The following is a 22,570-nucleotide window of genomic DNA, read 5'->3' as shown; positions in this document are numbered from 1 at the left end:
TCTGCGGTCTCTCAGACGAAAGAAAAAAAAAAGAAAAAATCAGAGATACGTTTATCACTCACAAGAGAAAATGGATCGTTATTTGAAACGCAGAAGTAAAGTTTTAGGCGATTGTCCGAAAATAGCAAATCCCACCACTTCAGGTTCTAACTTTTATCTTTGCTACATGTAATTGATCATGATTTAGATTCTGGAGTTAAGAATTTGAACACAAAGACAAATACCAACGCGAGTCTTGCAACTGATGATACGTTTGACGAAGAGCTAGATATTGACGTGGAAGAGGTATGTTACGATTTTTCTTTTTGAGCGAATTTTAATGCCACTTCTCAGCTTGACCGTGTGATGAATGAGAATAAAGGGCCAGCAGATGAAGGATTCGATGGAACTAGAGTCGCCAACGACGACGACTTCAACTTGCGTTTCTCGTCGCAGACAACAACCACGATTGAGCCACCTCAGCGAGTAGTCGAAGGAAATTTCACCCTGAGATGGGAAGGCTCGCCTGATGATTCCCAAACATCTGCTGGGAATAATGATCAAAATGAAGAAGCTTTCTCAGAAGAAATAAATACCACCAACTCTAAATCGCCAAAAAAGCGGAGAAGCCACGAGCCAGCTTCGGTTAGATTGTCAATTTATTTGATTAAAATTTTGATTTAGATTATTGACTTCTTGTACGAAGACGAGCGACGCAAGATCGCTGAGCATGTCGCCAGAACCAAAAACCAAAATGATGCAGTTCCAATCCAAACCCAGACCGTCCAAAACATCGTCGAAAATACTCCTGAAAACGTTCTCCGACCTCCTCGTCCGGTTCATTCACAGATGCCACGACCTGGTAAAGCTGCTCGCTCCTCAAGTTTGAGTGAGAGCATTCTAAGGCCAAGGGATTCAACTGTCTGTGGCTTGGGCAATTCAAAAGACAATGGCTCAAGGGGTGTGACATCTCTCCTGAACGAGCTCAATTCTAGCACGACTATCGAGAAAACAAACAGAAGCGATGATGAAAGTGTCACTAATGCCAACAGCACCTCTTCTACTACTCAGGTTGCAGAACAGAATCACTCCACAATCACTCCTACAGTCAATCCAGCAAATCCTGAACTGAATGTTCCTGTTATCTCTAGTTCAGCCAGAGAAGAAGAGCGACCAGTAGTAAATTCTGCAGACGCTGATCCAGTATTTCGAGTGCCAGCTGTCCCGCCAAGACGTCATGAGTCATCTTCTGGAACGAAAGGAAGGTCTTCTGAGGAGACTACTTCCGCTCATCCTAACTCGACATCATCATCGTCCAATGCCAAGAGTTCTGGAGTAGGAAGAACAATTACCACTAGCTCTACGAGAACTTCTTCATATGGTAAGTTCAAAAGCTAAAAGCTGAAAGTTTGATTATAAAATTAAGGCACGCCCACTCCTCAATCCCAGAAATCTGTGTGTATCTATCGATCGAAGAATTCATTAGCTGTTGCCGTTTTCGACGAGGAAAGGCAAACAATCTTATGGTAAGTTATTCTCTCTGAGGATAAGATAAATCTTAATTTTCTAGGAGTGAAAATAAGCTCCAAGCCATAGCAAAAAACGATCAAGTGGATAATCTGTTATTGCCGTTGCTTTTTGAGCATGAGCCTCGTTTCCTCGTCGTCTGTGGAAACAAGGAAGATGCTCTCCTTTCTGCCCTCCTTAAAGTTTCCAAGGAGCGCTTTGCAGCTGCAGATTATCGTCCTCCACAACTCATTCGCTTAGACAACTCCGAGTTCTTCGCTCCTAAGTGCCAGGCACGAATAAGAGAGCATGAGGATTGAGCGAGGGAGCTCAATCCATACCAGATGCGCGATTCCTTCAGATTGCACAATTGCCATCAGATCAGTTGGGGCGCTTATTGGATTTATCAAACGGGCTAACGCACATGGACCCATAAAATTTGAGCCGCTTTCTTTAGTGACAGGTAATTATTTCTGAAACTTAGCGTGAGGTTCACCACATTTTTAGCGTGCGGAATTGACAGTAATGTTCTCCGATATCTTCGTATAACAAGCCAACGTGGGCAAACTTCTAACGAGACTACAATACTCGCCTTGTTCAGAGGAATAAATGGCATTGGCTTGCAAAAACGACTCCGACGGTTTCTACAAACTCCAGTCGCAGATATCGACATGATTAAGCGTAGACAAGTGATCTTTGAATTCTTCGCGGAAAATGGCTACCTCAGGCGAGATTTATTGAAGGTTTGTGAGCGATTTTCAATCCCAAAGAAGATTTCAAGTGGCATGGCAATGGCCAAATCAGGATTAATGGTGCGAAAGAACTACCACTTTTGGAAACAAGTGCTCACTGCAGTCAGAAACATCTCAGAAGTTCAGATAAGTCGACAATCGATTCCTGCTCATATCAAAGGCTTGAAAATATCTGCAATCAACGAAGACCTTTTCAAGCGTATCCAAGACGTTGGATCTTCGATCGAGAGCTTGATTGATTTGGATCAGGAAAGTGCCATCATATAAGCAAGAGTCTTTGAGAACAAATAATCTTTCAATGGTTTACACTCAGAAACAGAGCAAAATGCGAAAATGCATCGTTTTAAACCCGGAATCAGAAGAACTAGCGCGCGTTCGCCGAGTTTTACATATGGAATCTCGCATTCCGTCGATTATCGATCACGGGCAAGTGGATATTGACTTGCTTTATAGCGATTTGGGCTTGGTACTGAAGCATATGCGCGAACTAGGTTTTTACCTGGAAAAACAATTTGATGGACCTGCTACCGATCAGGAAATAAAGGGCAGTGGTTTTATCTGATACTTTTAGCTGTATATATAATATATATTATATATCTATATATTCTTTTTTTTTATAAAATCGACCTTTAGCGAATTCAAACACTCTATCCGGAACTTACTCTTGTCACAAGAAACATCAATTCGGCATTTTTTCGCAGTGGCAGAACCGAAGTTCTTAACGTAAGCTCATTTGCTTCGACGATGTTTTAATTTTTATTCAGTCAGAAATCGGAGATCCAAAAAGACAGGTGGTTGAAATTAAAGACGAGGTGCAGCGAATTCTACTTTCAAAGATAAAAGAAATATCTTCAGACTTTGAGGTGAACTTATTAAAAAATTTTAGTGATTAATTTTTAGTCTATTGCGGAAGCTATCGATGAACTCGCGTTGTATCTTCACATTTCGGCTACAATCGTTGAGCTGAAACTCAAGAAGCCAACAGTGTTCGAGAGCGAAGAAGCTGTAATCAAAGGCAAAGGCATTTGGAACATGGTGAAAGCAGTGTCACATCCTATGTGGCGGCCGCAATCGTTCGCCACGACAAGCAAGTTCAGAAAGACGATTCTTGTTTACGGCGAAAAGTACTCTGGCAAGACGGATCTAATCACTTCCGTAGCAACATGCGTCTATCTGGCGCAGTTGGGCTTATTCGTCCCCGCAGGAATGGTTCATAAATATAATTCAACGAAGAATTTGTAGAAATGATCATCGATGATTGAACCATTTAGAATTCTTTGCCTGTTCAATTTTCACCCGAATTGAATGTCTTACCCCCGTTAGGATGGTCGCTCAAGCTGATCAGATCTCGCAATTCGGGACAGACATAGCTGGTGAGTCGCTTATCGATTTTTGTGAAATAGTAAATATATATTTTTCAAGCACTGAATCGAAGCATTTGTGCGGTATCTTCTTCCACGAAGAAAACTCTTTGTATGATGGACAACTGGGGCCACGGGACGCGGCACGAAGACAAACTGGTTCTATCTGCTTTCGCCTTGTCTACTTTCGCTGAGAAAAAACACTGTTGCTTCCTTGCGGGCACACGCGACTTGCAACTCGCACAGGTGGCAAACAAAAACTTCGAAGATGTTCTTGTCGTTCGAATTTTCAAGGAAGATGGAAAACTGCCCAAGACCGAGTTCTTTGACGAGGCCAAGATTGCTCCGGTAGATGAGTGCATCAAAAAAGATCTTGAGGAGATAGAAGACAAAGAGTTTTCATGGAGAGTGAAGGAGCTGGTCGAGGTTTTTCAGTGCGGGCTGGATCCTGTTGATGCTGATAGTTCAGCAAGGCTATTGAGTCAAGCTCAAGCTCGGGAAATTGCTGGCTTGTATCGACATTATATGATGGCAGAGAAGAATACAGTCGAAGGTTAGTTCCAAACTCAACAATTTTTTTTGTATCCACCTTTCTGGTATTTGATTTAGTAGCAGAAGCTCCCAGTAGTTCCTTGTCCTGTCGAGTGACCCTCCTTATGTTACGTAAATGTTAAGGTTAATTCTTGCTCATCAGTTCTGAGCTAAGATATTGCATGTAGCAGTTCGTATCTGTTTGCCCACTTGGCAAATTCCAAGAATCGCTTACAGCGTATTTATTTAGCCGCAGTGATTTTAACGACATTGCGGAAGAAAATCCGCGCACTGAAGATCACAACCGAAGAAACACGCGAATTTTGTAAGACGATGCCGTCCTCTGTTTTCGTTCAATGCGACAACTTTCAAAACAAAAAATAAAGAAAATTGCCTTTTGCATAATTTTGTATGCTCACAGGCTGCGGAGACTCGCATGTGAAGGCAATGAACTTGTCTACAAAGTCTAAGAGACTGCTTCCTTTTGTGTGTTTGTCTAAGTTAAACATACCACACCAGGGAAAGCGCGTCCATGGGTGACCTGGTTACCGTAGTTGCGATAGAAGCTGAGTGAAAGAGCTTGAGGGAAGGAACTTTTGGGACAACTTGTTGACGGCCACTTTAGAGTAGGAGTGCTCGCGCTCTCACAGCGCCACCTCGTAAACCTAGATCAAGAGCAAAAAAGGTTCACAAATAATGTTAATAAAGTTATTCATCACGAAAACGACAAACACAAAGATATATACAAATATACACTTGCTCTATTTTACACGATGATACGAAAAGATACATATCATGATGATACTTCTATGTAATAATATTTCCAGTTGATTGAACTCGCCGATTTCCAATCGAACTCAAAAGCTAGTTAAAATGAAAACATAAATTTCAGTATAAAATTTGTCAATGACAAAGCCTTTGACTGGACCCATCTAGAATTCGCAATTGTCGTAATATTTGATCGCAGCTCTTGTGACCGCTTTCGACAGGATATGTGCGGAGCTTCGCTCAGCGCTTCGTAATCGAAGTTTGAGATACCTTCGAACTGGTGTAGTTACGATTTACGCTGCGCCGCCATGCCCAATCAGGCGAGTATGGTAGGGGCAACGCTGAGCCACCTACTGACGAAAATGGACCAAGGATTTCTTCCACCAAACAATCCGCCACAGCCCGGGCACTAAGGCTGAGAGATAGATCTCAACGACGTACCTCACGAATGATGTCGAGCAACTATTCAAACTCCTCCTCTAAATACTCACAGAACTTGCAGGAAGGCGTTACAAGCACATGCCCCTCTACAGAGTAAACATACAGTCATTACATAATAGCCATATTTCCAGAACATCGTCTATTTTTAATGCTATTAGCTATTAGAAGAACTCGAAATATAAGAGGTAGATAATATTTTTGATTCTTTGCAAAGATCATTCATGAAAATCTTATTTCAAAATTTGAACGTCAAATATAAAATCTTAAATTATCCAATGCTTGAAACTTTGCGCGTGAATCAATACATGAATTAGATGTGCCAGAAAATATCTCCCATTTTCTCTTCTTTTTTGTTATGAAGGCAGAAAACATGGCTTCACTCTCCCTCCTCGACAGGGTGAAAAAAATCAGCAATCCTTTTATTATTTGCAGAGTGAGACTTACCGGAGACTCGCAGACCGTGTTTGGATAAAGTCTTAAACATAGTTAGCTTTGAACGTTTTGCAGCATATTCAAGTAGAAGAGCTGCTCGAGTTTCTTCATGAAGCAGGTAAGAAAAAGAGAAAGCGACGACTGGTTATTGTTTTTTTAAAGGAATGGACGACGGAGAGGTAAACTCGCAATACAGCTGGGTTGCCGGCAAATCGACGGAGGGCAAGACTGGCATGGTAGGCTTTTGATTTTCTCTATCTCTCTCTATAAAAATGGAAAATAGGAAGAGTATCACCCGATCGACTCCAATACTGAAATACCGGGGCCCTCGAGCTCTCCTTTTTTCCCGTCGCCGCCCCGTCCATCCTCAATACCAAATCATCCTTCGCCTCCATTCACTATTTCTCCGTCATCATCCTCGTCTAGCAGCTTTGTTCAGGCACGTGCTATATAAAAAGCAACTTGCAAACTTGCAACTCTCAAAAATGAATAGTACTTAAAAATATTCCGCCTTGAAATTTCATATATTTTTGATCAAAAATAGCGCAAAATAGGTCTTACCGTCAAGTAGATCGGAGTTTGTACAAAAAAGTCCGCTCCTCGGACTTGGACAACCACATCGCGCCCAGCCTTATCCTCCTTTTGGCATGACAAAGCAGAAATCGTCCTCGTTGAAGCCAAGCCACCAACCAATGCACCAGGATGAGCCTGAAATCGGCATTCCGGGCAGATCTTTAGTTCCCTTCGAAGAAAACGCCTTCAACATTTGTATGTGAAAGCGTATGCTGTTCTGATTATAGTATAACTTCTTTTAGTCCACGAACACCCGCCTGCGGTTGCGCTGCCAGCTTCGTCGTCGATGAACAGTCTGGAGCCGCTAAATTCCGTCTCCTTCCACCAGACACTCGAACATCCGGCTTCCAAGCAAAAATACTCGGTCACAACAGCAGATCTCTGCTCATTTCTTCAAAAGAAAGGAAAGTTGATAGAAAACAGCATGGTACCCACTCAAAAAACATCCGACGAAATCAACGAACTCATCCGCAAATTTTGCTCTGCCAAGGACCTTACTTTCATGACACAAAGTAAGTTTTTACAAATTAAGTGGGTTCATAACGATTTTACAGTGATGATAAGAATCATCGATAATGATATGAATTATATATTTAAATCGAACTAAGGTGAAGCGAGCGATATAATCAGATCCGACTTCAAAGTTGAAAAAGTTCCGCTAAAGGGAAAACGCGAGAATGGCCAATTCAGCTGCATGGTGTGCCCGATTCTACAAAATCATGGAAGAGGTTTCGAGCGCAAGGAGGATCTCAAGCGCCACTACCAGCTTCACTTCAAGGTGAGTGGAATTGAGGTTTCAGTTGCTTACGCGTGTCCGACGTAACCGGACGATAACAACAGGAGTGAATAGATACAAGTCCATTTATAAAACGATTTAGTCGCTACTGAAAAATATTCAGTTCGCGCGATTCCACTGCCGCCACTGCAGTTATGGAAACAGCCGGACGGATCATATGAAGATGCATATTCGCAAGTGCCACGCCGGGCAGGACGAGAAGGACTACATTAAAACGTAACCGGACACGACCCTTTTCTTGCAATCGATAATTTATGAGCTCGACACTACTTTTTTCTATGTACAATTCTGATTTTGAACCTGCCACTCCTTCTTCCCACACTTCTCAATTCAACGTCCTTCAACGGTGCTACTCAATTTTGGACAATTTTTCAAGTAGATTTTACAAGTTCAATAAAGCGAAGCCATTATCGCTGATAACAATATCGGGTGTTCTATCTATGTTGGTCTGAAAGCTACTGTATGTTAGTCCCCACTGTATAGAAACGTGAAATAAATTTATTCAAGCCGTACAAATAATAATCAATTTCCAAATTGAATTTCATTATATTTTGTCGAGCGGTTCCTGAATAAGATTAATAGGTCCCTGTCTTTAGTTCTTTTTATACCTTCGGATCGATAACATCCGTAGCAATAGCAGCATGCTGTTGCTTATGAAGTCCATTTTGTGGCTTTGGATTTGCTAATTTCTCACGTACTCGTTCTTGTCTAAATGCGAAGGTCAAATCAAGGGCTAAAATGGTATTAATTTGCTCATTGTTAATTTCAACTCATTACAACGACTCACTCAATTTTTGTCATCACGAGGGCATAGATAGAAAGTGCTAAAACAGCGGCTGCCGAGATGGTAATTATAATCATATTCACAAGATACGGATCGAGTCCATTTGTCACATCATCTATGGAAGCTGAATACCAGCGTTTTCGAAAGTGTTTTTGAAGAAATCGAAAGATAATTGAAGAAAGCGGTAATTTTCGAAGACGCCAGAGCTAGGTAGGGCGCTTTGTACTCGAGTTCCTGCCTTAGGTATAGATTCAAAGTATTCATATCGTTGTTCATATATTTGATCAGAGTATCTTTCATCCCGGGCACGGCGCAAGCCTCGGTTTTGTAAGTCAGTCGAGCGAGGAACGACTTCTTCGGAAGAAAAGCGCCATCCGAGCCTAAGCTTGAAGGATTCTCCTACTGTCCGTGATGCAGAAAAATAAACTTCAAAAAGAGAAAACGGAGATCTCCTTCACTTTCCTCAAGTTCTTACACTCGCTGCCGATAGCACTTTGAAGTTGGCTAGTTAGCCCGTTCGTGAAGGTTTCATTCGCGAATTTTCTCGTCGCTACAAAAGCAAATCCAATGTCGATTGTCGATGGAACTGCATCTCCATCTGCTAGTGACATGGTGAGAATTTTCTCTATTTCATTCTGTCTCTAGCTGCCTCCCTGGCGATTGCCTTTGACGCGGGCTCTACCGATCGCAGTTTCGTCTTTTCCAATTAAATATGTATCCCTTTCCTATGCTTTGACGGACATGTGTTTTCAAAGAATATAATATTTATCCAATTTGGACACGTGCGGGTTCCGAAAATTCAAAGTCTTTACTTATCAAAACTCTCGTTCTAAGTTGGAATAAAGTTTTAAAATCCACCATTTCGCGTCTATTCAAAAATTCAAGCCGTTTTACTCACCCATAATTAGCTTCTTCGTGTGCGCTTTTCTTTCTCTCTTCGATTTGCGGCAAAATATGCTCTCTACTAGCAAAAGAAAAAGTGGAGTGCCAATAAAGCAGTAGTCAATCAATGCAATTAATATTCGTTGATGGTTGCGTTCAATAGGCATATGTGGGCGGGCAAAATAATCAGCGAAGACAGAAAAAGAAATACTTGAATTAAAAATTCATTCACAAAAAATACTGCTGAGATCTTGATTATTTTAATTGCCAGCGGGATCAGCATCAAGTCCAATTAGCAAATTAGCGGTTCGTGTTAAAAAAAGACATGCATTAGATGCATAAAATTGCTGCGCATTTATTTCCAATTTCTAGGAAACCTACTGATGATTTTCTTTTAGCCATTAGAATCGCCTGCATGTGAATAAAATGTATTCAAAAACTCTAGATAAACTTATTTAGCCTTTTTGAATTGAAGCAGTTTCTGAATTAGAATGATGTTTATTCAAGCCCCGAAGAAGAGGTAAAAAGATACAGTATTTAAGCATATCATAGCATCGAGAAAAAGAAAAGAAAACGAGAACTTTGAATGGGATTCTTCACAACTTAATTTATAACAACTTACTCAGCGAGCACGAAGACAGTAGTCGAAACTGTAGTTTGCCAGAATTTCTACTCTGCAAACCTGGGGACATGGGGCTTGTGGGCCAGAACAAATGGCTCAAGGTAATACGGTACTTTGATGTCTTTCGAAGCGATCAACTGGTGAGCAACTTCTCTAGCAGCGATGCATTTTAAAGGAAACGGACAGTGCTTGCTTATGAGTTTCAGTCGGTCCGCTCTTGAGGCCGTCAAACGCAGAATAGTGAAAATATTATTGCCTTCTCCGTTCGTGAAGCTAATGTGCGCACCTAAACAAAATAAATAGACACGAGATCCAGAAACTAAAACCCACCGTTTTTCAATAGAACATCAATCGTTTTCAGGCAACCATATTTAGCAGCAAGAGTGATTGGCCGATCGCCAGAGCCGGTCGCTTCGTCGACCGGGCTCCCAGCTTTGATCAGTGTCTCGACCACAGCAGCGTTGGGAAAGGAAGTGGAGTTCTTGCGACTGCGGCAGTGCTTGTCCGGCATCTGATCCGAGAAGTCCTGGCACGCAAGATGAATCAAAAGCTGGTTTTTTTCATCGTTTATAAATACAAGCCGCCGCAAATCGGACATCACTGCTTTTCTGAAGCAAAAATAGCCAATAATTATGCTTTCAAAATACCGTTGTTCACAAGAGTTGTTTTCGCTAAGTCGTTTCATCATTTTGGAAAGGACAAGAAGAACGATACATCTTAGATGCGAGAATTGCTTTTCCCTCTCGTCCAGATCTTCTTTGCTCAATTCAGGAGTACACTGATCCTGGATTTCGGAGAAACGCTGCATCAAATGCTCCCATACAAAAAAGAGATTTTCCATGGGCGGTGGGCAATTTTTCGCCTCCATCACACTTCAAAAAATGTCAAAAAAAGTGTTCATTTGCTTAAACACCTGAAGAGGTCGACGAAGCTGTGTAGACTTGAAAGAATGTGCAAGCTTACAGGCTTGTTAGAGGTTGATATTTGCATCTCAAGAGCATATTTCCAAAGAATAATACATCGTTCGTACGATCCAGCATCTTTTTAATAAACGCTGGTGAAATCATGGAAGACTAATATAGCTCACCCGCATAAACAGCGCCGCGGTAACGAATGTAAAACGAAACTTCTGGATGACGACGGCCAAGGACACGCTCTCGAACTGTTTTTTTAAGATAGCAATGCTGCAAGGAACTTACTGAGCAAGGAATTCATTTTAATCCGATGCCTATCTGAAAGGGCGAGCCGCAATGCCTCGGCAGTGTTTAGTTCTTGCATATTGTCAAACGCTGGTTTTGGCTCTGCGATTTCTATCGGATCTGAATGAAAAAACTAAATAGATGTCAAAGTTCTTCGCCTATTATTTACCTGATCCTCTGATCATATTCGCCCAGATCCAATGCTCGACACCTTTGGCAAACTCGCGGCTTTTATCGACGAAATAGCATCCAAGAAGTTCGACTGCTTCTGCTATTTTCGCCTTTGTGACAGTATTCGACAGAGAATAGCCACCATGAGTCGTGTCTTTGATAAAGTCGCCACATCCAAAGTAATTCACCTAGATAAGAAATTAATGATCCTTGCTTCTTACAGCCGAGCTTACGATTTGCTCGTGTCCGCCTAAAGCGGCAGTGATAAGGGGCGATACGCCAAGTTCGTTCGTCAAGAACTTAGCGCCTTTTCGAAAGAGTGTTCGGAAGATTTCTACATTGTTCGATTCTGCTGCGTCATGAAGGGCCGTAGTTCCTACCATTCGTAATTGGGTATGTATTTAATCAAATCAAATCAAACCTTTATTCGATCGCTTGTTTATATCAATTTCGTGTTTTAGCAGCAGGTCAACGCATTTTTTGTGACCTCTAAAATAGTGTTTCGATTTGGGCATCGAGTTTTACTTACTTGTAGCAGGCGATCATCAAACAGGTGTGCCCATAACGATTAGCGATCTCGGGATCAGCTCCTCGCTTAAGCAAGTAGCTGACGATCGACGAGTGTCCATCGAAGCAAGCGGCGCGAAGAGGAGTAGAATTGGTTTTCGTCCGCGCGTTCACATTTGCGCCTGTTCGAAAATCCAGTTAAACTAGCCCTGACACAGACCTTGATTTACCTTCCATCACGAGAGTCTGGACGATAGTGAAGTGACCGGCAGCTGAGGCGGCCCAAAGTGCAGGAACATTCTCAAGCGTGTCGCCATCGAACTCGCAGGAGCCGCGCGCCTCGCAATCTGCGCCATGTGCTAACATCCATTTCACAACCTTACGGTGTCCATGACGGGCTGCGGTCACCAGTGCGCTGTTGCCTCTCTTAAGTTAATCACCCTTTCGACCCGTTAAAGCCTCTCGAGGTTAAAGAAAGTCGCTACCAAGAATAGAAGCCACCTTTTAGAATGATAAGCAAAGCCGCGAATGAAAAACGGAGGGATTAACTTTTCCTTCAACATTGGTGTTGAGTATTTCAGAGGGAAACTCTTTGTCTGTGTAATAATCATTGAACACATTCAACGCGGAGGTATCCCCGGTCTCGGAGGCTTCCATGAGAGCATCGAGCAGCTCTAGGGTGGGTTTCAAAATTAGTTGGGCAAAACTACTTTTGCTTTAGCTCCCAATAGAGCCATAGAACCCCCATACAATGAATTATCAATCGGTTCAGAATCCGGTGCTCTTTGCCTGGAACATTGGACTTTCCGATAACATCAATATTATCCGAGTTATAGCGTTTTTTCGTCGTCAAGAGGGTGCATTTTTAAAAAAGACGAGCCTGTTATTGGCTCAATTGAGACATTTGCCCAACTAATTTTGAAACCCACCTAGGTTATCGGCAGTCGCATCACACATTTTACAATTTTCCTCTTATTTTGCGACTGCTAATTTACATTCTCCCATCTGAAATTGTAAATTCGTCTGGAGTCTGGAGTCACGTTTTTTGTTTATTAGGTATTGCGCGTTGGTTATAAGAAGAAGAGTCGTCTTGAAGATTGAATTTCGGAATGAGCAGGGTTCAGAAAAGAGGGAGGGAAATAAAGCTTGATTGTTTCTCGTACGATAAGTTATATACAGATATAATGTCACAATGATATTTCTAAGTTGAAAGGAGAGGAGAGGCAAAGTATGCTTTTGAAGGTAAACAGGCGAGAGTTCTTCAGTTTGATTAGGTTTTGAGTTGCAAAGAATCAGTTGGAGCAGTCTTTGTATTGAGAGCATTGGCCGAATGTATCACACGGTGGAGCCGTGTCATCAAACTCCTTGAATCCCGGCCAGAAGATTGACCAAATCACGGCGACAACAAAAGCAAGTACAAACAGCCCTAGAATAATATAAATTTGGCAATTCTAGCAATGTTCTGTAGGTTACCAAAGAGGACGTTTCTGAGGATTCTTTCCTTCTTCGTCTCGTAGAAATTGCAAAGAAGAATGAGCCCGACGCCGAGGCCAGCTATTGCGCCCCCAAGATGAGCACCGCTGGAGATTTGGGTGGACATTTGTCTGGCTACTGCGTTGTAAATGTCAGTGCCAATGAAAAATACTTAATTTTGATTACTACTGATTTGCACTCAATTTTTCTTACGAAGAAAGAATAGGCGGACCCACTTCCAAACGCCCTTCATCGAGTCCCAGTTGAGCAGTAGATTGGCCAAATATGCGAAAACTAGGGCATAATCTCCGCCACTAGCGCCGATAACAAGCTTGTCTGGTGACATGATTCCAGTCATGAGCCCGCCGCTAGTGGCGCCAATGATATAGATCGCCATCACTGCTGGCGTGCCATGCACCATCTGAATTTCGACCGTGAACTTTTTTGACGAGGATATTTTTACCTCTAAAAGCATGCCAATAAGAATTTGAAGAACGAGATTTGAAGCTAGATGGGAGATGCCACTGTGGGTAAATGAGTACGTAAAGTAGCGCCATACTTCTTCCCTGTGATAAGGAGAATAAAGGAACTGCGAGCAAAGAATCGGACTACAATGAATAGTTAAAATCGTGTTAGACTCAATAACTTCTTACGGATTAAAATCCCAGATATTATGGTCTGGATCAATGGCGACGTAGTAAATGTAGAGGCCAATGTGCAAAAGGGACAAAAGCAAAGTGAAGAAAGGAAAATTTCCTGGCCTAGAATTCGTGCAAGTACAATCGCACGGATCGAACTGGTCTGCATAGTCGACGCGGCTCGTTTGCCGAGGAACAAGGGACCTAATAGATCTCATGCCCCACTTGGTATTTCCTTCCGGCGTCGGGGAGAGCTGCATCGCTTGCTCATTTTGCTGATCGATTGTCCGAACAGGAATGCACCAGCTGGTCAGTCTTTTACCGAGACGCTGTTTCCAGTGCGACGATCTGGAAGGCATTGCTCTGAAAAAGAAAACTTTTCAAATGGGTTAGACTTCTGATCCATGATGTCTACCCCTTGTTATTTGTAATTCGGGCAATACAGGAATACAGAAGAGACTGAAAAATTTAATAGAAACTATCATCATCATCAAAAAGCCATTTGGCAATATAACTATCTTTCTTTTCCGAGTGCATTTCGTGCTGAAACCTCCAGTCTAAGTTATTCTTGAATCCCCAGCCCCCACGTTTCTGATACGTATGCAGGGGCTGCAGGAGATACCCATACTGCCAGGCGAGCTCTAAAATTAGCCTTTAGAAGAAGAAAAAGCAACAAAAACCGGAAACTTACGAAGCGCGACACCTAGCTCAATTTCAGCTTGAAGACAACATCCTGTCCGCAATCCTGTCATTATGTTACCTTAAAAATATTTTCTCAAGTGATTGAGCTTGATCCTTAAATTACCAGTCGTCGGGTCGATAAACTGTTTTAAAAGTTTCGTATTTTTGTAGTGCGGCAGAAGGTACACATCACGATGCAGAGGGCAGCAATTTTTCTCGTGTAGGAAGGTCTTTAAAAGTGCGCGTTACAAAAGAATTCTAAATATAGGCGGCTTGAACTTTTAAAAAATCTAAAAAAGATGCAAAAATCTCAAATAAGCAATTTTTTAATAGCTAAAGAATAAAATTTAAAAAAGAAAAAAAAATATTTTTTCTTTCAGTTCATTCAAGATAAAGTCAAAAAGCGCTTAAGAAATATCAACGTACGTGTAGCAAGCCTCGCGCTGGCCCATCGACGGCCAGGATCGTTTATTATTTCGCACCCAACTGTGCCAGACAGCCTCGTCCGTGCCGTACTTGGCAAAATAATCCGCGCGCTCGAAATAGTCCTCTGGTTTGAAGCCGAAGTCACGCACGTATTGATCGTAGCGCTGGTCGAGATGTTCTTTGCATCTCCTTCTAGCACGTGTTTCCATGCCCAATGAGACTCGTAAACTTCGTCAAAATCGGCGGAGTTCGGCCTCCGCATTATTCGTTCCATAGGCGTCCAGCCTCTTAAAAAATTTTGAACGCATGTTAAAGATTCAGTTCGAGGTAATTTTCACTCAAAAAGAACCAAATTAAAGCGTGAAAAATAATCTGAATAGATTTCGAATCTCTGTAAGAGCCTAAATTTATAATTTTGACCGCCTGGTTTACCCGCAGTAGTGCTCTAAAGATTCGGAATGTCAAAACCGACGAGCAATCCGTTAAAATATGCATCTTCTGAAGGTTAGATTTCCTAATTGAACCTTTTGGCACTTACGTCCTTGCTTCTGGAAGAAACATGTCTTCGATCTGGTCCTCTTCGCCGTAACCTTGAAATTTGCCTTTGAATTGACCTTTCTGCAAGGCGCCATGGTTTCTCAGACGCGTGTTTCTAGCGATTTGTCTAGCAGCGCCAAGCATAATTCTACAAAAGGCTACGTTTTAGAACATTGCAGCGAGCGGAGAAAAGTTCGCCGATTTTAAAACGCCTGACTTAAATCCGCTTATACTTGACAGATAGGCTAAATTTCTGCTTATATTTTAGAAACTCGACCGGATTTTTTGGACAAAAGACTTGATGGATCACTACTTTTAAACAATACTAGAGGAGAAAATTCAAGACCTGCGAATTTATGATAATGAGAATCAAACAACAAAATAATTTGAAGAAGTAAAAGTATAATTTATCTGAAAAATTATAAAAAAGAAAGAAAGAAAGAGACGAGGGTTGATTGAACAGTGACCGTTTATTTTATCAAAATTATCAGTCAGAAGGGTGGAACTTGGAAATAAGGAAATATTATTAATTGAGCCACGATGTCTGAATTTAACAAACTGGGCACTTTGGATTTTGTTGCATATTTTTGCATCACGTGCTTGCTTTTCAGCTGACACGATTTTCCAGCAAATTGAATTGAAATTATATTTTTACTTTTCTTGCTTTTTTGCTAACACTCAATATCTTGATATTTATCGAATTGGTAAATTGAGGCAACGAGGAAATTGATTGCTTGATTTTTTTGTCAATTTTGAATTTTGGCAAAATTGAGATTAGGATTTTCTCTCTTATTCGGCTGCAGCAGCGCTCGCGCTGACTGTCTGTGTCTTTTTTAAATGTACAGAGAGTAGTGATTCAAACGTGTCCAATTTCTCAGGATGGAAACGCTTGTAGTGCTTCTTTAGGGCCGATTTCTCACGGCACTCCTTGTTGCAGCCTTGCTCGAAGCATTTGAATGGTTTCTCCCCGCTGTGGATCAACATGTGCGTTTTTAGAGCCACAGGTGAGGAGCAAATCTTCTTGCAAATTGAGCATGTTCGTCTTTGAAGAACTTTCAGGGATTTTGAGGTCACTAAACAAAATTTTCAAAAAAAAAAAACGAAAATGCGAGCTTCGTCCTTTCAAATTAAAAGAAAATAAGACGTCACAGTATTTTAAAGGGTAGGTGGTTACGACGTCACTAGAACTGACGAACGTCATGGAGGTGATATTTTGGAGCGCGGTTCGCACGTCACTTAGAGGTTGACTTTTCGAAATAGAATCTATTGGGAAATTCGGGAATACTCGACTTACATCGATGATCTCGACTGCAGGCGCGAGCGGCGTCTCGTCTGGTAAAAACTTTTCCACATTCTTTACAGTTGAATATACAGCCAGTGTAGCTCGCTTCGTTTTCTGCAGTTTGATTGTAGTTCTTTTTTGGACCAGCCAAGATAAGAGACGAGGAGTTCGATTCATTTGAAGCGGGAGTCGGGGAGATTTTCGACCGAGGAGAGGGCGGTTCGTAATTCTTTTCGTTTAGGGTCGATTTTGTTAGCGGAACTGTCGAATTGGTGAACGTGCTGGTGCTAGTTCGCGGGCGTAGGGGACGCAGACCCCCAAGACGAGCCTCATCTTGTTGGATCTGCCTGTTCTCCACTGGAATTGCCGGTACTTGCTGGAGACGGGAAAGCGTCTGTACCGAAACAAGTCGCTGCTCGATTCGAGATGTCTTCGGTGCAATAGCGATCGGAACTGGATTCTTCCTTTTGGACGCAGAAGAAGGAGGGACCAATGGTTTGAAAGTAGCCGGTTGCTTACCTTCGCCACTGCATAAGTCGATTCCAAGTTCTAGAAAAGCATAATCATCTTAGTGCGCAAAAAACCTCAAAACGCGCAACCTCACAACCTAATCCGTTTACGGCCAAACTTAATGGTGACTTTTTTTGGTAAATCATTACTCAGCTGAACGAGTCCGAACTCTGAACGTTCACGAGTCAAGTTCAGTTGAAAACGAACTTGTTTGGGAGGAAGCTTATTCAGGCTTTAGTATGGAAATCGGGGAGTTTCGGGAGTCGGGAGGAAAGGTGCTGTTTTGCTTAAAGCGTTACGAAATTCAACGGGTGGCTTTTCAGATTTAGGGCGCGCTCCTGAAAAGTTCGCCTTTGACAGCTGCATAAGTGAGTCACTAATTGACTTACCGAGGCTAAGGTCGTTGAGCGTGGCGTGAGAAGGCATGAGGCTCTCGAAGTCGAAATCAAACACGTCGTCCACGGAGCTTGAAACGGAGGAGACACTTCTTGGCGGTGCTTCTTCGCTCAGCCGATTTTCAGCGCAAAATGAAAGCGGCGTTTCCGGCATGTCGAAATCGAAGACATCGTCGACGGAGGAGTTGGAGGACACCGAAGAACGCACAGAGGCCGGTCCGTTTGAAGGGAGCCAGTCAAACTCGATGTCCTGGGATGGCAGACGTGATTTCTCGCTCCTCGCGTCAACGTGCGACTCGACCAGGCCAAAGTTGAGTTCCTCGTCGAACCATTCTTCGATTTCTGCGATAAGAGGAATACCCGTCGCATATGAGTTATTCTGAAGAACATTCGTTTATCCTTTGCTACCAGAGAAAATAATCTCGAAAAAGAAGGTTTGAATGAAAAAAAGTTTCTTTTATTTAACTTGAAAACTTGAACTTTTTCCATGCAGGTAGTTAGAATAGATAAAAGAAGAAAGTGATAAAGCAGCGCCGGCAATGGACGGATTCAGGAAAAAAGGCTTAACATCGCCCATATGTGGCGATAAGAAAGGACGCTGATGATGACACCCGGCGCTAGCGTGAGTGTTTGGACATGTCAAAAAATTTAGCTTAAAAATGTCACTTTTGTTTAAGCTTTGCGTCAAAAGATAGAAGAAGTGGAGAGGATAGATCCCAGCCGCGGTTTTTAACGAAGATTAGGGTATTTTTTCAGCTGGCAGACTTTTGTCTTTGGGTTAATCCGTTTCTAGAAAGCGCTGGTAGGCTTCCAGCAGTTCTGGGAAATCAGAAGCGCCCCACTCTCTCTTTGCATCATCTTTTACTACGCGAGCAATAAGATCTTCATTGCATACAAAAATGTCCTCGATCTCGTCTTATTTTGGGTTTACAATGAATGGGCAAAAAGTATCGGTTTCACGGATTTACTTACAGTTTGACAGGAACCTTCTTCGTCCATATCTTTCTATAAAACCTCTTATAATATTAAAAGTTTATTTTTCTTATTTTACTTTTTCGCCAAGTTTTCAAGGCGACGGAAAAAAACGACGGCGGTGATGGAATCATGAGCGCTCATGCACGCGAGGATCTAGCGCCGCAAGTGTGGTGACCACACCGAATAGTCTAGTCGGTTTGAACTCCATCCAAAGAGTCCTGGGTCGGCAGCCTCGAGCATTTTCAACTATCATTGCTCACATGATGTGAGAAAGTGGCTAACTGTACTCTGTCAGGAGCGAACGGTGTATGATCGATACTAGCCCCGCAGCGCTAGAACATTCTCAGAACGTTCGAGCGCGGCCAAGCATCGGATCTTCGCAGATTCTAGAAGGAGTTACCGTCGCCGGAGATTAAATCAATTACGCGCCTAGTTCACTTCATGCGCTTCCAAAATTGGATTGTCCGATAATTGCGGGAAGAGCGCGTTCTCATGCTCCTCCCTTTTGTTTCAATGCAAACCCTTTCCTTTCTCCTCACACCATGGCGCGAAAAAAGAGTTCTTCGTGTTCATTACTCGAATACGTAACTCGTCTTCTTCGATATCTTCAATGGCAAAATTGAAAAGATTGTTGAGCAAGTTTAAACTAAAATTATGCAAGACTTCATGACTTTGGCTTGACCGACTTTACTAGCCCGCTGCATAGTTTTGACAGGAAGCGACAGAAAAGTGACAACTCGCAATAAAATCGATTATGAAGGGGACAGCACCGGTGCCTTCCAGAATGATCAATTAGGAAATGTTAAAGTGCCGTCAAACTTTTCTTCCAAAGTAGGATGAAACTTTCTCTTTGTTATATTAAGGGAGTTAGTTCGCTTATTTTCGGAGAACAAATCCAAAGCCTTTAGGTTCTTTAAATTCAAAATTGTGAATGCTATGGTATTCCAACTGTTCCTGCGCCGTCTAAAATCAATCTGCCGAGGGTGAAGCCAAGTCCAAGCGGTCCCTTGTCCTCCTCATCAAACTGATTGAAGAGCACGACGTCGCCATCGATGAAAGGAAGGTCTGCGGTCGCGCGCGCAATGATCATCTTGTTTTTGCCCTTTTTGTTCTCTCGCTTTTCGCGCTTTTCGAGGAGAGTGGGGTTTTCTAGCGCACGTTGCTCGCGCCTCCTCGCGTTCTTCCGTTCATTAGCACGCGCCTTCTTCAGATGTGACGCTATCCGCGCTTTAACATCTTTCTCGGCAGCTTGTTTCCGCTTTTTTTCCTCCGCCGCCGCCTTCTTTTCCTGCTCCAGGCGAGCTTTCTTCTCTCGTTCGGCCTGAATTCTTTCAGCGGCTTGTAGCTGCTCCTGACGCTCTTTTTTAGCTCTGATAAGCTTCTCGGACTCGCGGAAGATTTCTTTTTCTCGCTGCGCGTGAAACTTTTGGATGTTCTCCGTGATCTTTTCGACATCCGATTTAAGCTTGTCACGCAAAAACGCTTCGCTCACTAAACGTCTGATTCTAGGATGGGCAAAATTGTCGAGGAGGTTTGCGTGCTAGGCAGAGGGCAAAAAATAAGCCACTAGAATTCGCCCACCCTAGCCTGCTTGCTGTAGATCTTGCCGGTGCTCTTGTTTTCCTTGCCTGCTGCTTTTTGTGAGTTAACCCTCGTACTAATACGGCCCAGGCGCCATTCTTTAGGGTGCTTCTAATTTATCCGATCCACGCTAATTCAGTTAAGCAGATGGGTTAACTCTTCCCTGTACGAGTACGCTGGCGCTGCTGCTCTTCGCTGGGCTAGCGCTAGTCGCATCAGCCCCGCTTGATCCAGCTTTATCTCCCTCGCTCCAGCTATTTTTTCTCTTTCTCCGGGTGGCCTTTGCTTTAATTTGCCGGATCCGTTCAGCTCTAATAAAGACAATTCATCGTGAGAAAAAGAGAAAAAAATGAAATTTGCGTTATGAAAGGTCATTTTGTTTGAAGACCGAAAAACGGAGGACTTACTTGAGCTGCCAAGCTGTTTTCTGATTTTGCTCCGTTCCTTCTGGTCTGTTTTTGTTATCAATGAGTTTTTGGTAAACATTGGCGACTGTAGTGCATGTTCGAACAAGTGCATCGAAACTGTAATCGTCGATTTGGCAGTGCTGGGGAAGGGCGCCTGAAATGCTCTTTTAAAATCGAGACATTGATTGATTTTAAGCGCACGTCGTTCGAAACTTTAATGGATCACGAATTTCAAATGGCGAACTTTGAAATTTTGACTGTTTTATTTAAATTACCAGTATTGATGAGGCTTTTCTTTAATTTTTCGTATTCTATTGTTTTATCGACTAGTTCGAGTGCAGTTTTTTTGAAGCCGATTTGCATCAACTCTTCCGACGCGTTTTTTGGAAGATTGAGACCGACAGAGGCCCGGTCCCGGTGGTTATCGGCACGCATGGTTTTTGGTACGCCCATGAAATCACCGAGAACAAAGGGCAATTCGGTGGCAACGATGTCATATCCTCCACTTTGTTCTGAATGTTCCTGTGAAGGAGTTTTATGATTCATCGACTGACCTAATCGGTACCAAGAAGTGTAAGCTTGATCATCAATAAGCCCCTGTCCGGGTTCTTTTTTAAAGAACTCTTCAATTTGTTCAACATCAGATTGAAGCAAACGCAATCGAACCTTAAATCCGTTCGTCACTCGTTGATTGTTGACAATAAGTGCGTTCATCATGAAAAAGCAGAAAGTAATAACAGTCTTTGACTCTCGGTCTCCTTCTCGATCAAAGAGCTTCAGGTGTTTTCGGAGGAGCTGGACGAGTAGGCGATTCGTTTCCGCAGCGAATTCGACCTGCTTGTGATCCTGTGGCCGGACGCGAACATCGCGCCAGTCAGCCAAATTTCGGACGTCGAATTCGTCCCAAAGATATTTGAAAATCTCCATCCCGTCGACGTTTCCTTCTTGATTTAGAACCATGTGGACGAAGTGCAAAGCCAGCGATTCTAAATTAAACTCTTTTGAAGCTTCGAGCTTATAAAAAGAGGGGATAGATAAGCGGCACTCAGCTGAAATGAAGCTGATAAGAGAACGGGTGAACTTTTTTGAAGCCCTTTTTATAAAGTGGAAGATTACCCGTTCTCAAGTGACTTAAGCCAAGTACTTGATAAAAAAGGCTTAAAATTATTTTATCTACTGGGCTCGTCTTTAGTTCTCGATTAGAATTTTTTCCTATTTGCTGTACAAGGCAGACTCTCTAGTTTGGACTTACCCAAGTCGGTTTTGACGCCGCTGGAAGAGTAGAAGACTCTAAGTCCATCCCCTCTCTGATCCGTTCGATTGATGTCATTCATAATCGGCGTCATTTTTACAAGCGGATTCGGCATTTTTCTGAATTGATTAAGAATCTGTAAAATTGAAGTGATCAAGAAATAGAAGTTAAAACTATATTGCACTAAATTCTTGTCAGAAAATCAAGAAGATTAGAAATAGATAAGAATGAACATGAAAACAGGTTTCTCGGAAAGAAAATTGAACAGGAATAATAACTTATTAGCAAAGTCGAATTTCTAATTTCCGAGCTTTGAAAATTAACGCTTCTTCTTTAAATTTTTGCGTTTGCTGGTCTTTTCGTCTAGATACGAACTCGAGAACGAGACGTGTTCGCGGTTGTGCTCAGCTGCCTTGCTCGCGTCCTAGATCATAAAAAATACAAATTTGAAATAATCAGCTCTTCAAACTGATTCGATGTGTTTCTTCTTCGCCTTCTTTGAGCCACCATCTTTCTTTCGCTTCCGCTTCTTCTTCTCCTGCCAGTCGTCATCGTCGGGAGCGTCCGTGTGGCCCCCGTGCGTGGGAAAAGAAAACTCTGCAGAGGAAATCTTTTGCGAGGCGATCCGGGATGAAGTGCGTCCTTTACCGAAACACTTTTCGAGATGCGGCGCGAATCTAAATAAACTTGAGTAAAAAATACTCCTTTTTATTAGCAGTAGTACCTGGTAGTGGAAATCTGCCTCGCACAATTTGGACAGTCAATGTCTTCTGAGAACTTTTGCACTTTATTTTGGCAGTGGCCGAAAACGTCTCGGCCGAGCTCGGTGCAGATCTTTTGTGAGGAGTTATCTTCTGGGTAGAGCTCACAAAGATAACCTTTTCTAGCGGCTCTGTGGACTTGAAAAATGATGTCTAAAAAGTGTAACTATCCGTTCCCTAACCAACAGTGCAGCAATAATAGTGCTCTTAAGTTACCTAAAGTCTCTGTAAAAATCATATCGTCGAGGATCGCCTTGCACTCATCATTTACCCATGTCGCCCTCGAAAGCATTCTAAACAATCATTCTTTAGTTTCGAGTCTTTACTTTAAAATTCAGTTTTCTATTT

General features: G+C 42.5%; 9 protein-coding genes and 1 long non-coding RNA gene across 11 annotated transcripts; 5 read left to right on the top strand and 5 right to left on the bottom strand.

Moving 5' to 3' along the window:
- Positions 1 to 70: 70 nt before the first annotated feature.
- Positions 71 to 1,942, top strand: LOC145709277 (uncharacterized). The gene is made up of 6 exons (XM_081786956.1): positions 71 to 143; positions 188 to 285; positions 334 to 624; positions 664 to 1,360; positions 1,406 to 1,505; positions 1,550 to 1,942. The coding sequence occupies exons 1-6, from the start codon at positions 71 to 73 to the stop codon at positions 1,803 to 1,805; spliced, it is 1,515 nt and encodes a 504-aa protein (XP_081643082.1). The 3' UTR covers positions 1,806 to 1,942.
- A 620-nt stretch (positions 1,943 to 2,562) lies between these two features.
- On the top strand, positions 2,563 to 3,479 carry LOC145709276 (uncharacterized). Its single transcript, XM_081786954.1, has 4 exons — positions 2,563 to 2,703; positions 2,871 to 2,960; positions 3,002 to 3,100; positions 3,138 to 3,479. Exons 1-4 carry the CDS (start codon positions 2,563 to 2,565, stop codon positions 3,477 to 3,479), a joined length of 672 nt encoding a protein of 223 aa, XP_081643080.1.
- Positions 3,480 to 3,522: 43 nt separating this feature from the next.
- On the top strand, positions 3,523 to 4,514 carry LOC145709842 (uncharacterized). The gene is made up of 3 exons (XM_081787545.1): positions 3,523 to 3,610; positions 3,660 to 4,151; positions 4,380 to 4,514. The coding sequence occupies exons 1-3, from the start codon at positions 3,562 to 3,564 to the stop codon at positions 4,511 to 4,513; spliced, it is 675 nt and encodes a 224-aa protein (XP_081643671.1). The 5' UTR covers positions 3,523 to 3,561; the 3' UTR covers position 4,514.
- A 1,269-nt stretch (positions 4,515 to 5,783) lies between these two features.
- On the top strand, positions 5,784 to 6,204 carry LOC145710021 (uncharacterized). Its single transcript, XR_014134991.1, has 3 exons — positions 5,784 to 5,888; positions 5,933 to 6,006; positions 6,054 to 6,204. It is a non-coding gene; the product is annotated as an uncharacterized LOC145710021 (long non-coding RNA).
- Positions 6,205 to 6,328: 124 nt separating this feature from the next.
- LOC145708185 (uncharacterized) lies at positions 6,329 to 7,642 on the top strand. 2 transcript variants are annotated; one of them, XM_081785836.1, is made up of 4 exons: positions 6,329 to 6,538; positions 6,586 to 6,855; positions 6,952 to 7,121; positions 7,243 to 7,642. In XM_081785836.1, exons 1-4 carry the CDS (start codon positions 6,418 to 6,420, stop codon positions 7,357 to 7,359), a joined length of 678 nt encoding a protein of 225 aa, XP_081641962.1. In that variant the 5' UTR covers positions 6,329 to 6,417; the 3' UTR covers positions 7,360 to 7,642. The 2 variants fall into 2 exon arrangements, with proteins under 2 accessions (XP_081641962.1, XP_081641961.1); XM_081785835.1 differs by having other exon boundaries at positions 7,222 to 7,642.
- Positions 7,643 to 9,289: 1,647 nt separating this feature from the next.
- LOC145706657 (protein fem-1 homolog C-like) lies at positions 9,290 to 12,326 on the bottom strand. Its single transcript, XM_081784083.1, has 13 exons — positions 12,234 to 12,326; positions 11,861 to 11,978; positions 11,535 to 11,728; positions 11,327 to 11,486; positions 11,219 to 11,286; positions 11,031 to 11,173; positions 10,796 to 10,985; positions 10,627 to 10,746; positions 10,515 to 10,589; positions 10,341 to 10,467; positions 10,075 to 10,299; positions 9,758 to 10,035; positions 9,290 to 9,713 (listed from the first exon to the last, which is right to left on the bottom strand). Exons 1-13 carry the CDS (start codon positions 12,259 to 12,261, stop codon positions 9,475 to 9,477), a joined length of 1,965 nt encoding a protein of 654 aa, XP_081640209.1. The 5' UTR covers positions 12,262 to 12,326; the 3' UTR covers positions 9,290 to 9,474.
- Positions 12,327 to 12,366: 40 nt separating this feature from the next.
- On the bottom strand, positions 12,367 to 15,231 carry LOC145706658 (rhomboid-related protein 2-like). Its single transcript, XM_081784084.1, has 9 exons — positions 15,061 to 15,231; positions 14,523 to 14,809; positions 14,221 to 14,326; positions 14,107 to 14,175; positions 13,431 to 14,056; positions 13,241 to 13,385; positions 12,991 to 13,198; positions 12,778 to 12,948; positions 12,367 to 12,730 (listed from the first exon to the last, which is right to left on the bottom strand). The coding sequence occupies exons 5-9, from the start codon at positions 13,772 to 13,774 to the stop codon at positions 12,597 to 12,599; spliced, it is 1,002 nt and encodes a 333-aa protein (XP_081640210.1). The 5' UTR covers positions 13,775 to 14,056; positions 14,107 to 14,175; positions 14,221 to 14,326; positions 14,523 to 14,809; positions 15,061 to 15,231; the 3' UTR covers positions 12,367 to 12,596.
- A 289-nt stretch (positions 15,232 to 15,520) lies between these two features.
- LOC145707782 (uncharacterized) lies at positions 15,521 to 17,633 on the bottom strand. The gene is made up of 3 exons (XM_081785359.1): positions 17,241 to 17,633; positions 16,354 to 16,890; positions 15,521 to 16,132 (listed from the first exon to the last, which is right to left on the bottom strand). Exons 1-3 carry the CDS (start codon positions 17,398 to 17,400, stop codon positions 15,849 to 15,851), a joined length of 981 nt encoding a protein of 326 aa, XP_081641485.1. The 5' UTR covers positions 17,401 to 17,633; the 3' UTR covers positions 15,521 to 15,848.
- Positions 17,634 to 18,571: 938 nt separating this feature from the next.
- On the bottom strand, positions 18,572 to 21,626 carry LOC145708564 (uncharacterized). The gene is made up of 7 exons (XM_081786248.1): positions 21,462 to 21,626; positions 20,764 to 21,195; positions 20,485 to 20,721; positions 20,210 to 20,363; positions 19,960 to 20,113; positions 19,809 to 19,849; positions 18,572 to 19,720 (listed from the first exon to the last, which is right to left on the bottom strand). The coding sequence occupies exons 1-7, from the start codon at positions 21,574 to 21,576 to the stop codon at positions 19,156 to 19,158; spliced, it is 1,698 nt and encodes a 565-aa protein (XP_081642374.1). The 5' UTR covers positions 21,577 to 21,626; the 3' UTR covers positions 18,572 to 19,155.
- LOC145708565 (SAGA-associated factor 11 homolog) lies at positions 21,623 to 22,514 on the bottom strand. Its single transcript, XM_081786249.1, has 4 exons — positions 22,439 to 22,514; positions 22,186 to 22,375; positions 21,931 to 22,138; positions 21,623 to 21,885 (listed from the first exon to the last, which is right to left on the bottom strand). The coding sequence occupies exons 1-4, from the start codon at positions 22,512 to 22,514 to the stop codon at positions 21,781 to 21,783; spliced, it is 579 nt and encodes a 192-aa protein (XP_081642375.1). The 3' UTR covers positions 21,623 to 21,780.
- Positions 22,515 to 22,570: the final 56 nt, after the last annotated feature.

The sequence above is a fragment of the Oikopleura dioica genome, chromosome XSR (assembly GCF_907165135.1).
Source record: "Oikopleura dioica chromosome XSR, OKI2018_I68_1.0, whole genome shotgun sequence".
Taxonomy (NCBI): domain Eukaryota; kingdom Metazoa; phylum Chordata; class Appendicularia; order Copelata; family Oikopleuridae; genus Oikopleura; species Oikopleura dioica.
The sequence above is the reverse complement of the archived record's forward strand: the minus strand, read 5'-3'. Positions and strand labels throughout refer to the sequence as shown.